The sequence below is a fragment of the Oryzias latipes genome, chromosome 10 (assembly GCF_053564925.1).
Source record: "Oryzias latipes strain Hd-rR chromosome 10, Olatipes_Hd-rR_3.1".
Classification (NCBI taxonomy): domain Eukaryota; kingdom Metazoa; phylum Chordata; class Actinopteri; order Beloniformes; family Adrianichthyidae; genus Oryzias; species Oryzias latipes.
The window spans coordinates 21084148-21097106 of record NC_136246.1 but is presented as its reverse complement, the minus strand read 5'-3'; the positions used below and the strand labels follow the sequence as shown (position 1 = coordinate 21097106).

At 37.2% G+C, this 12959-nt stretch overlaps 2 protein-coding genes across 3 annotated transcripts in view; one reads left to right on the top strand and one right to left on the bottom strand.

Moving 5' to 3' along the window:
• Window positions 1–927, bottom strand: part of atrx (ATRX chromatin remodeler) — a 36701-nt gene extending 35774 nt beyond the window's left edge. Inside the window, exon 1 of one of the 2 annotated variants that reach the window (XM_011480285.3) lies at window positions 725–927. The gene's annotated coding sequence lies outside the window, so the exon portion shown is untranslated. The remainder of the gene's footprint in view (window positions 1–724) is intronic. The other variant, XM_078954288.1, reaches the window with a different exon arrangement.
• Window positions 887–4260, top strand: LOC144994896 (uncharacterized). Its single transcript, XM_078954289.1, has 5 exons — window positions 887–1041; window positions 3437–3510; window positions 3602–3649; window positions 3741–3860; window positions 4013–4260. Exons 1-5 carry the CDS (start codon window positions 1020–1022, stop codon window positions 4127–4129), a joined length of 381 nt encoding a protein of 126 aa, XP_078810415.1. The 5' UTR covers window positions 887–1019; the 3' UTR covers window positions 4130–4260.
• Window positions 4261–12959: the final 8699 nt, after the last annotated feature.

Below are 12959 nucleotides of genomic sequence, written 5' to 3'. Positions count from 1 at the left end.
AACTTGAATACACGCCAGAATAAATAGAAACCGTGTAATAACTAATTCTAATTCATTCAAAGCGTCAACTAACCCAATTACAGATGTGTGTGTTGAGTTATCACACTGTGTGTTTATCATCGAGATGGCTAGGAGCTGTGCTGAAACATCAGTCCAGACCATTGTGGTCTAGACTTCATCTGCTTGCTACAATCACTCCGCGTGGACCCTGTTTGACCACTAACACACGGCTAACCGGATTTTGACAGCTTGTAATTTCAAAACAACCGCGGATGGCGTGCTTGGAAACGGCCATTCCCGGCTGGAAGATGAGACAAAACTAACTGACCTGATGTTGGCTTGGTGATCGGTGCATGCATAGGCCTTTCACCCCGCCTCTGTTTATACAATGCGATGAACTCGCGCGTTTTCCGCAGCCTGGAGCTACATCTGAGCATCGAAACGAGCCTTTCACGCAATCTTTTGGAGACTATGCAAAATCCATATGTGCATTGGCCGAATTTTCTGATTTCTATTGTGATGACAATCTACTCCAGAGTCGCACAGAAATGTCTGCCTCCATTTCTCCGCGAACTTGAACATTGCCGGCTACGCAGTGCATAGCAACTGCTCGGCTAGTTTAGCTAGCTGCGCTCCGACGGCCCGGCTTGCCGCTAGCAACAGTAGCACAGTAATCAATGCAAACTGACCTGTCTAAACAAACACTATAAACAGTGATACCTACCTGCTTCCCACCGTCGTCATTTCCTGACGGACAAAGATGAGTTTTGTTCTAACTATACCCGGCCTAGTTCTAACAGAAATGGAAATTTTCTGTGTTGCGGAGCAAGATTTTGGGCTTAAAACCGAAAAAACTCCGGCCAAGAGAGACAAAGCAAAGGGACCATCTTGCCGGATGACTGTGGACGCAGCAAAATGGCGCATCCAGTTTTGGTCTTCTGCGCTTTCCTATTGGCTGACAGACTAAGATGCCATGTGATTGGTCCAGATTTTTAGAAGGAAGTTGATTGGCTGCGCCGATGGCTGCAACAACACAAGACGGTGGGCATTTTAACTTTCACAGCAATAATAAAATAAATTAAAATGAAGGGCTTGGACAGCTCCATGCATCGGTTCTTTTACAGACTTATATTGACTCATATATCGACGCTTGTAGTTTGAGAAGTTGGTTGTAATGCTCATTGTCCTAAGAGTGGCTGCCTAGTCCTTTAAAAATAATTAAAAACATATTGCCAATATCTGTCAGTACTGCTAATGTAGGGTAGATGGAGTCCTTTCAACTTATTTTTGTCAATGAGCAATTTTATTGTTTTAGGTTTAAAGTCGAACAGGCCCCCATTTTTTTATTTGATCCTTTTCAGTTGTTATACTTTTGTTTTCACTTTTATTGGACCAAACTGACTTAGCCTGTGAGTTGTGTTTAAAGACCATGCTTTTAACATGTTCCTGTGGCATTCTTCTCATGATGAAGGACATACAAAACAAAAATTAAGATTAAAATTTGAATTTCTGAGTATTTCCTTATGCAACTCATTGTGAATCAGGAGAAGATGCAAAAATGCCATTTGAAAAAGCTCGTAGCAGTGAGAGAAAAGCGACAACCAGCAGGTCACAAGCTCCCTGCTCCGCTCCATTCTTATTTATCCACTTGCAGACAGATAGATCCATAAATATCTATGTTTTTCCCCGTCTGAGCTGGCATCTGACTGAAAACTGTACAGCGAGATTGCAGTTTTTTTTCACCGTTAAGTTTAGGATGGGGGTGTGGGGGGCTGTAAGCTAGCGGGAGACAGTGTAAACAAAAAGATGATGGGAAGTTATGGTGGGCCTAATCTATGGCAACAGTTCTGTCCGCAACTCAGAGGCAAATTTTTGAACAACTCCTGTCGCTCTGCAGAAAGTATGTCCTAGAAAATAACAGGTTTTTTGCTTTTGGCTAAAATATTCATAATTGAAAACCCATTGGTAACGTTTTTACAATAGATCAAAAGATGACTGGAGTGGAACTTTAATTCTTTCTGTGCTTTCACTTTACCAATAACAATCTATAATAAATTATTAATAATAAAAATTTGATACCACAAATCCACAAGGGTTGCACGTCTTGCAAAAAGGAAAAAAAACTCTGGCCTTTGTGAGTAACAGCATGCTTTCACGTCAAGGTAGGGTACCACAGATGCAAGCTTTGAAAAACCTCATGGTAAAGTACAAAAAAGGCCAGACTGAGCTGCATTGTGTCAACGGGCATAAAAATGTAGGCGGTATCCTGTTTGTGGTCTATAGTAGTCAAGATAGTTATTGACTTACTCTTTCTTGCTCAAACTCTCATGTTTGCAGGAGTTTTTTATCATACTTCTCAAATTGTTGTTGCGCAAGAAGGCCTGGCCTGCCATCTCACTCAAACTCATTCTCCGGGTTTGGGTTAAAACTGTGCAGGTCAGACAAAGCCCCACTCCAATCTTTTGATCTATTGTAAAAGTGTTCCCAGTGGTCTTTTAAAGATGATAATGCTACAAGAACATGTTCATTTTAATCGAAGTGGGTCTTTAAATACTCCCACTCCAAACTGGCCTTCGTTCTATGTTCATCTATGTTTTGCCTAGAACAGAAAACGACCATCCCCAAACTGTTCTCAAAAAGATAAAGAATTGTCCAAAATCTCTTGGCATGCTGAAGCATAAAGAGTTCAATTCAGTGGAAATAAGGTGGCCAAGTGAAAACCAACCCCAAAATTCTCTCCTATCCTCAAATCCCACACTGTCACCACAAAGATGTAGAAGCATGATTTGTCACATCCAAGAATGTGTCTCCTCTGCTGCAGGTTAGCTTAGTACACTTTTTAAATTAAGTTTTACAACTTCTAGGCTCTTCTTTTATAGCAAAGTGGGCAGGCAGATGACTTATGTAGGTGTCAGAGGTCAAAGTGAGGTAAATGTTCCACTCACGCAGGATATTTTAGTATTTGGAGGCCTAACTTTTTTTTTTTTTTAATATTTCCCACTCGCCTACACATTACTTTCATGTTGACATCTCAGCACTGTCATCCCAACATGGGTATTACTATAGTAACACTTTTAAACAACTTTAATATAACAAACTCTTTATGTGTCGATCAGTCACAGATTCATCTAAAAGTCCAACAACTTTCTAAACTAACTCATCTTAAAAAATGACACCTCTAAGACAACAACTGTGTTAGAGAATTAGAACATTGCGAGTAGATAAGACACCATCCTGTGAAGCGGTGATTCCCCCTGTGACGTGCTTGTGGCCATAAGTAGCAGCCCTGCCAGTAGCTTGTCGAACATTCAGGTTTTTCACTCGACCTGACAGCACAGACTCAATATCACTTTCATTATAACTTACTGAGACATGGCTGCATTTGGAGTTCAGCAAAGTCTACTGATGATGACGATGGCTTTGTTGGTGTGTGCAGCAGCAGCAGCCCATATTAATAAGACAACCCTGCTCAAGCATATTGCAAACGCAATGTCGCAATTAGACAATCAGGTAAGAAAACTACACGTTTTTTTGGTTTGTTCCTTTAGTTTTAAAATTGACATGTCTGTTTTGCAACGTTCTCACATTTGTGTCATTTCAGTCAGAAATCAAAACCAAATATCTGCCAAAGATAAGCGATTCATGCCAAGTATGTTTAAGCCTCGAAAGTTCTCTGTTTTATCCATTTATATCTAGTATAATATGTGCACAGTACCATTAAAACCCTTCTCTGTTCACAGCCTAAAGTCTTCTGCCTGGCCGAGAAGGCGCTAAATAAGCTAAAGGCAAACTTACCACGGGATTGGAAGGAAAGAAAGCTGGAGGAACTGATACATCTCTTTCACCAATACAACAATTTGGTAAAGACAGATTATCTCAATGTTCTATATGTCTTTTGCAGCATATTCCAAGTCATTAAATAGCTTACAGCATTTGTTGTAACAAAGATGTCTTAAAATGTTTTGCATTCATTTAAAATAAAAGCCATGTTCTTTTCTTATTCTTGTTTCAGAATCACACCAAAAGTTCCAACTGTGCACTGAAAGCCAATCACAACTTTACAGTGATGGCATTTCTAAAGAAAATGGAGAACTGTGTATCTGAAGCCCTAAATGAAACTGTCTACTGATGTCTGTATCTCCAAGTTAGATTTCAAATATTTAAGTATTATTATTTAAGTATTGCTATTTATTAATTTATGAAGTTTTTGTATTTAATGTCAAATAAAAAGGGCAACTATTTTGTTGTTATCCAAGTCTATTTAACAAGTCTTTTCTTGCCGCATTTGTTATCACTGTAAAACTGTTCGGCTGTGAGGGCAAATGTTCAGTTAGATGCTGAAATGGTTAAGAAACTTCAAAAGATCTCAAATCTGAGGCAGGAAAAGCAGTTGATTTTAAAGTCAGAAAAGTTGGGAAATGATTTATTTAGTAAAATCATAGGGTTCAGTAAACATTCAACATAGAGAATAATAGTCTTTAACAGAACTTAAACTTAAAAAAATCAAATTATGGCCACAAAAGTTCTATAATATTACAACACAGAGTTTGCTTGACATCTCAACTGAACAATAGTCAGGACATGTTTTGTTTTTAGTTTAGAAGCTGGCTGGCATGCATTCAACACTCAAAATGAATGCCAGATCAAAAAGTGTTGAAGTGGTCATAAAATTCAAACTTGATTTAGCCACACTTCCTTTCTCTATCTTGTTTTCCTCTTTACATCTGATATAAACAACGCAGCCTTTTGCTTTAATGATGAGTATCTTGGACTGGAAACAGACTTACTAAAGGGGCAGGCCAAACCTGACCTGTGATGTGGTAAATTTGAGCAACTTGACGTTTGTAGGACATGACCGCAGATCAAAATACATCCTGACTAATAATCTCCTTCAAGTTTTCTGTGAGCATAGTGATGCAGCAATCTGAAATATAGGTCAACTTTTCTTTTGACCACTTTTTCAAAGTGTTCTCCTTCCGTACGACAGGAACAGCTCTTTCACATTTAAAATCTCACATGACAAATGCAGCAAATCTGACAGTGTTCAAGCAAAAACCAGTCTAACAGGCTTTTAGAGAACATGAGAGTTGCAGAGAAAAGTGTCCTCCCCCTCCTCAACAGTCCTCATTGCAGAAGGGATTCGATCACAGCCTTTAGATTCACAGAGCTTTTCCTGTGTGGAGATGGGTGTAAGATAAATGTCAGCTTCAGGGAACTTTTAGCCACCTCATTTCTGAGAACAGCGGCATATCACACCAACGCTAAAAAAAATATCAGCATCTTAATTTCAACACTAGATTACATAAATATTTTACACAACCACAATAATTTTTTTGAAGGGGGAAAAAAATCAAAAAGATATTGAAAAATGAAATAAGACAGTCACGGTGAGGCCCGTCTTTCCATTCAAAAATATCCTTTAAAGTTTGACCAGATAAAATGACGCTATAAAAGAAAAAAAAAAATTTTATCCATTACAATGTTATGTACCTAGATGTTTTAACTTTTCAAAACTATTAACGCTGCGCTGCAAATTTTGAATCATTAAAATTTAAAATGACTGATTAAATGCTACAGTTGAGTATTAAGACCAGAACACTGAGCTGATTTTGATGAGTTTATAATTCAATTAAACAGTGATTTATTTGTAAAATCTTCATTCAAAATAAACATGATTTGGTCATGAAAAACATTTTTTTCATAATAAATAACCCGGACACAAAAAATGTAGAAGTTTTGTTCAAGAAATCATAATTGTTTTACATTTCAAATCAACCAAAAACCAAAATTCTAGGCACAGGGGGAACTCAGGATACTCAGGCTGCTCAGATGATGACACTCCGGCCAACAGAAGGACAGGGTTGACGGCACCTTCTGGGTTCTCTCTTCTTTAGCTTTTTATAATTAGTTCTCTTTTTTTGTGTTCGTTTTTGTGTATTTTATTATGAGGGGCTCATTTTATTCTATTATTGCTTGTGTAGGGATTGTTGTTTTTGCTTTCCTATTGGCTTTATGAACAGGCCTTTGAGCTGTTCTTTTTTCATGAAAGGTACTTTAGAAACAAAAATTAATTTGAATTTGAATTTAATGAAAGGATGGAGACTCCATTACTGCAACTGCAGTAATGGAGTCATTTTAGCAATCTAGAAACAACCACCAAGTTAAGGATACTGTTTAAAACACAGCCAAATGTAAAATAAAATGTAAGAATGCTCAGACAGCATAACAACAATTAGTAACATTCCTGTTAAATCCCAAGTAAAATATCTTGGTATTCACCTAGCCAAAGACTCCAAATCATTAGAGGATCTAAACTTTTGGACTACTCTAGATAAATGTAAATTAAACCTAAATTTGTGGTCCAATCAAGATATTTCTATTCTGGGTAGAGTTTTTCTATTAAAGATGGAATCTCTATCAAGATAAATCTACCAAGCATATTCTTTATCCTTCCCTAAATCTGCAATTAAAGACATAAATCAGATTAAGTTCATTTGGAAATACAAAACTCATTATATTAGAAAAAGTCTGTTTAAAACACAGCCAAATGTAAAATAAAATGCAAGAATGCTCAGACAGCAAAATCCACCCACAACCACTTTTCGTTCAATGGCATTCTTCTAAAATATAAATGTTAATAAATGTCCCCCCCGATGGTTAGTATGCTCTAAATTTGTAGCATTTGGGATGTAAAAAGACAAATGTTTTAGACTGAAATAAAATGAGAAAGGCCAAAATGATATTCGCACAGACTATGAAGCCTTTCAAACTGTTTTGGCATTGGCTATTAGCAAAATTTCTTTTTGATCTTTCTTTCTCTTTTGTTTTGTTTTACAAGCTTTTAACAAGGAGTTAAACCAAAATTATTTTTTTACACTTTTCTTTGACCTAATATGCAGCAAGCAGAGCTGTAAAAACAACTACAGTCACATAGATTTCAGCATCCAGAAACAAATTGAGGCTTACAATTGTTTTTTTCTCTAAACAAGTGAGTGTACAAACCTTTGCCTGCACAAACAAATATTAGCTGCATTGAGAATGTAGAAGAAAATAACAATCCGATACATGAATTCTACATTTTTTTATTTAAATAACCCAAAAAAACAGCAAAGAACTCACCATAATGTTAAACGTAATTCCCAGTTCAATGCAGAGATAAAATTCTTCCCGCTTTCCCAGGGCTGTTTCTCGCAGACAAGTAATACACTTTTTACATTTAAAAAGTTCAGAGTAAATATGGGATAACTTATGTACAAATTTATTCTAACAGTTCATTAGATAAGTTTAAACTAAATAATGTACATGCTGTAAAGTATTTTGAAGGTCCAACTCCAATCATCTTTTACGAATATGAAAACATTCCCAGTGGTCAAACGATTAGGATTTTTAGCCAAAGTAAAAATGAAAAACTGTCGTTTTTTCAAGAGCAGCAGAGCGGTTAATCATAAATTCGCCTCCGAGTTGTGGGTGGGACTGTTGATGCAGAGTAAGACTGCCCCGACTTCCCGTCATCCCTTAAACACAATCTCCCTCTAGCTTACAGCCCCTCACAACCCCGACTTTACATTACGGGTACAAAAAGAAAATGATGAACAATATTTGAGCTGTCCAGACGTACACTTTCGAGCCAGATGCCAGCTCAGAGGAGTAAAACAAAGACATTAATAGATTTATTTGTCTATTCATCTAAGGAGCTTGTGGCCAACCAAACATTTTCCAATGGTATTTTTTCCTAAATCAACATGGTTTGAATAAAGAAACATTCAGACCCAGTTTAAAGTGTAATCATCTTACTATACACCATGTCCTCCATGAGAAAAATGCAACAAGAACATGTGAAAAATACCAAAAACATAATTTTCGTTGAATTAGGTCTATAAATTATCCTTAAAGTGAAAATATCAATTTAAGCACAACCTAAGACAAGACATTGTATATTAAAACCTTACTCGATCATTCATTCATCTTCTAAACTCGTTTTGTCCCATTCGGGGTCGCAGGTCTTGTTTGATTATCATACACTAAAACAAAAAGAAGCAACAAGTTAGTGCAACAGCTGCAAAAGTAGATGGGGAAAACCTTTATTTTTATTTCATGTCAGGAAAGATGGTATTATTGTGTGACACTGGAATCATGAAGTTTCCCACTCCAACCTCTTTCTCCTTGAGAGTGTTTAAAACAGGACGTTTTATTTCCACAAGGAGGAGGGAGAAAAAAAGAGAATGACACATTACAGAACAACCTGAAATCTTCCATTGACTCTAGAAGTTGCAAGACAACTCATAAAGCTTTTTTAAAAAAAAGAAATCTTCCAGTAACACCAGGTAAATGTCCGTCAATAAGCATTGTACTAAAACTGTATGGGTGCATTGTGGCTTTGTGATTGGGCAAGAAATGCACAGAATAAGCAAGACATTGTTATACCAAGGTAGAGGACTTGGTAGATTTCTTTGTTGCAACAACTCCAAATAAAACTTGTCAAGCTGGCAATTTAATTCCCAGGACATGGCGCCACACATAAATGTGATAAGCATCACAGTTGAGTGTGACTCTTATAGAATCCTCTGTCACTGTTCTACTGTTGGTTCTTGTTTTGGAAGACTATTGTGTTCAAATTCAAAAACAACACACTTGTGTACAATGCAGAAATTGATTAAAAGAAGTCTTAGCAGTACGTGTGTCATTAGTAGGCGAGACAGACCCAGACGCTGGAACCCGGAAGGAAAACACAGGTTAGTAAGATGGTAAGTAATAGGGTTTATTTTGATCCGGCATGGTTAGGATTCGTGGCGTGACTGGAGGTCTTGGCGTTTTCAGGATTCGTGGCGTGGCTGGAGGTCTTGGCGTTTTCAGGATTCGTGGCGTGGCTGGAGGTGGTTTGTTTTTCTCAGGAGTTTCAGGATCGTATAGCGGCTGCTCATGGAGACATCTTACTCAGGTGACACTCGTGGTTTGGAGTCCAGAGGCAGGAGAACAAAGTTAGTGAGGAGCCAAAACATAGGAGCAAGACATGACTCTATAGACCAGACTAAGCACCATCAGGGGCAACGATGGAATAACGAATGCTGGTGAGGAATCCTCTTTAGTAGAGCTGGCAGGTGATGAGGTGAGTGGTCACAGCTGTGTAGAGTCAGGAGCAGAGCAGAGTTGGGAGGGGGAGGGGAGACTGCCAGAGGCACCATGACAACGTGGAAGAATTGCAAACAACTTTTTTAGTGTAAGAGGTTGCTGCTTTAGACCGTCACACTGGCTCCACTAAAGGATTTACTTTATCTTTGTTTTCCTCTAAATTCAACTGCCACATTGAAAATCTGGACCAAAGCTCTCAGATGGTCTCAATCCGGTTCTACATAACAACCAGGTCTCTTTCAATCTCCAGCTTGGGTTACCAGAAAAGAACAACCGAACGAACTGAACAGCACTAAAGCATGGGATCTTCTTGCAGAGGAAATTAAGGAATGGCTTTAAGGGGAAAACCCACAATAAATGTTTTTCACCAAGGATGCGTCATTTTTCAAAAAACGAAGTTGTCTTTTTTAGATATTAATCGCATTTATTGCCAAGGAGCATTGTGACAGGTTGCAAGGGTTGCAAAATACAACAGAAAATAGCCTTATTCATAAATGTGTTGTCATTTCTTAATGCACTAAAATATTTACATTTTTTTAAACTATTTACTTCTCCATAGAATTTATAAGAAAAACACCCCAATACTGTGGAACAAATATATCCCTTGCAACCGAAGACACACGTAGTAACACAGAGTAATAATATCTTTCACTGATTGCAACACAAGATCTAGCTTTAGGTTTGTGTCATCTTCCAGTCAGTGATATCTGATAAAGGCATGCAACAAATTTCATAAATGACACTTAAGCAGATGTAACTAACACCAGAAGTAAGCTGAATTTAAAAATGTAATGTTTTGTATGACCTGACTGTAGTTTTCCTTGCGCCTTGTTGCAAATCCATTAACAAAGAATTAAGTTTCAGAGCCCCAAATTTAAGCAAGAGGCTAATTATGAACTAGCTTTAAAGCTCATTAAATAATTGACATGCAATTCAGTTTTATGTGTTATTAGCTGCTGACAGTTGTTGTTTCCACTCGAGCAACAAAAAATGTGTGATGCTCTCTTTCTAGAAAATTTTGTTGTCATTTAAAAAAATAGATGAAGACTTCTGGTTTGCAGAACATAACATGTTCACTGTCAGTAAATTTCTTTGTGACATGAGTCAATTAAAAACTTCTTAATAAAAAAGGGGCACCGGTCAACATTTCTTTGTCTTCTTTTTGTCCAGTTGATTTACAAAAGCTGTAATGTAGTAATATATATATATATATACATATATTTATTTATTTTGTATCAACCAAATCATCATGTGTAAAAACAAAACCTGGAATTCTAAGAATCCCTCAAAACCCACACGAAATGAGAGACAAAGAGCAGCAAAGAGAATGTGACAGCAAAAAGCAGGTTAATACTAGAAGCACACTAAAAGAATCACATATTCTATTGTGACGAGAAAAAAGTAACAAAATGAGCACACATGAACTTGCTTCACTTTATTTTTAGTATGTCTAAAACTTAGGAATACCAGGGTAGTTTCTAAATTTGCACATTATTACACTTACGTTGGTGTGACAGCAGGGCCTATGAAGTGATGTCAAACTTTTGCCTGATAAAATTCCAAAGAACCGAATGCTGACTCATTCAAGCTGATAGACGATTTAACATCAACTAATTTGATGACAGATTTCAGGTTTCCAACCACAAATCAACCTCAAAAGTCATACTGATCTCACTTGGTGTCAATCATTTGGGGTGTAAAAAGTATCAGAATACCAGGATGTCTGTGTTTTTACCCAGAAAAAATGGGTGTGAATATGTGTGACGTCTGAGATTAGTGATTTGCTCATTTCTTTAGTGGTGTTTAGTAAAAATACAGGCAATGTGATTACTCTAAAATTACAGAATAATGATGGATTTTGAATATATAACTTAAACAAACCGTACGTGCTACTGTCACCAGAAGTGAATTTATCTTAGAAGTAAAGCTTTTAAGTGTTTTTAGTAGATTAAAATAAAATGAGAATGAAGTTTAGTTTACTAAAGTAAGTTTTGAAAAGAACAGTTGTTTTAAATATAGTCAACAATTTGAATACAAACTTCAATGAATGTGAAATAGGAATATTAAGAACATCTTAATCAATGATGTGATGCTATACGACTGCAAGGATGATGGAAAAGGCGTACTGGAACGCACCTCCAAAATGTTCATCTAAAACAGGAGTCTGCAAACTTCAACACATAAAGAGCCACTAGGGTTGATTTCTTACTCACTACAACCCATAAGAACCACAAAGTCTTACTTCACTCTTTTGAAGACTAAAATAAAACATTGGTTTGTATTTATGTCACTGCTGTTGTTTTTTTGGCATAAAGTAACATAAACCTAAAGAGAAAATTGTTTTTCATTTTCCAAAAGTTGAAATGGCTTCTAGCTTTTGACAGAGATTCATGTGACTTCCTTTCAAAATAAGACATCGTGGGCCACATGGGAGCATCTCAATGCAGCACGACTGCAGAACCCAAGTAAGATACAGACTTAGCTGGATAATATTTACTGTCTCTGTAGGGGGAGCAGTGAGGACACAAAACAAGAAAGGTTTATTAGCAACCACTCACAATAACACCAAGAAATGTCAAGGCAAAAGGGTTTGTTCATTAAGGAATCTCCAGACCAGGAGGAAGCATACGCAGGTCTTTTAGCTCAGGTAATCCAAATACAATGATGATCTGCATCCAACTCCAGTCCAAAAGGCAAAATCTAAATCCAGAAATACAAAAACAGTCAGGGCATAGGACAAAACTCATAGGTCAGGGCAGAGGAGAAGTCAGAAAACAGGTCAGAACATGTAAAAGGTGCATAAGCCTTAGCAGGCAGGAGGAAAAGGCTACATGCACTGTATACTCTGGCAGCAGGTGAAGTAAGAGAGCGGTTTAAGTAGAGGAAACCACTGGTTAAATAAGTGAAACAATGAGCAGAAACAGAGCGCAGACAACAGAGGAAGACATAGCAGCTGTTTAGGCATGACAAAATGTAGTGTAATGGCACCACTGGAATGGAGCGGACCAGGGTGCAGGTTGCTTGCTGATTGTAGCAAGTATGCTACTAATACAAGATTTTTCCAATTTTTCGTCCACTCCTGATTCACAACGATTTTACTAAAGAAATACTAAGAAATGCGATTTTTTACTTTCTTTGTATCCATGTTCTCTATCATGAGAAAAATTCTGTAAGAACATGTTAAAAACACCAAAAACATTATTTTCATTGTAGTGGTCCTTTAAATAGTAAGAATCATGGTTTTATCTGTGATCTTGATTTGTAATTCAAATGTAATCGCCACATAAGTAGAGATCCACATAGGCCTAGTCATTGTTCTGGTGTCTGGTTCCTACGCTTACTTCTCCTGGCTCTCCAGCTTCATCGTCACCTTCTTCCACCTTCTTAGATCCACTGCCCTCTGACCCAGAGATCTCTTCACCTAAGATTCAAAAAGCACAGATTTCTCTGAATATCTTCACTTTAAAATAAAAAGAAGCACCAGTGCTTTAGCCTCTTGTGTGTTGATTACATGCTTGATGATTGGCTTCTTACCCTCCTCCAGTTTATTTAAGGTTCTCAATCTCTTTCTGAAACTGTTGTATAAGAGCCTCTTTGGAATCCTCATTGATAATGGCTTTGTTTGTTTTTTATGTTTTTTGCCCTGTTAGCATAGCGCAGGGTACATATGGTCTCATCATAATTGTAGTCTGCGGGATCAATGTTTTTGCACTGGAGGAATGACAAACAACATTTATCAAAATTCATATTTGTTATTAGGCCTTTATTGTGTTGGTGAATTTTGACCTAACTTGTCAGTTTGCATTGTACAATGAAACAACCAATCTTCA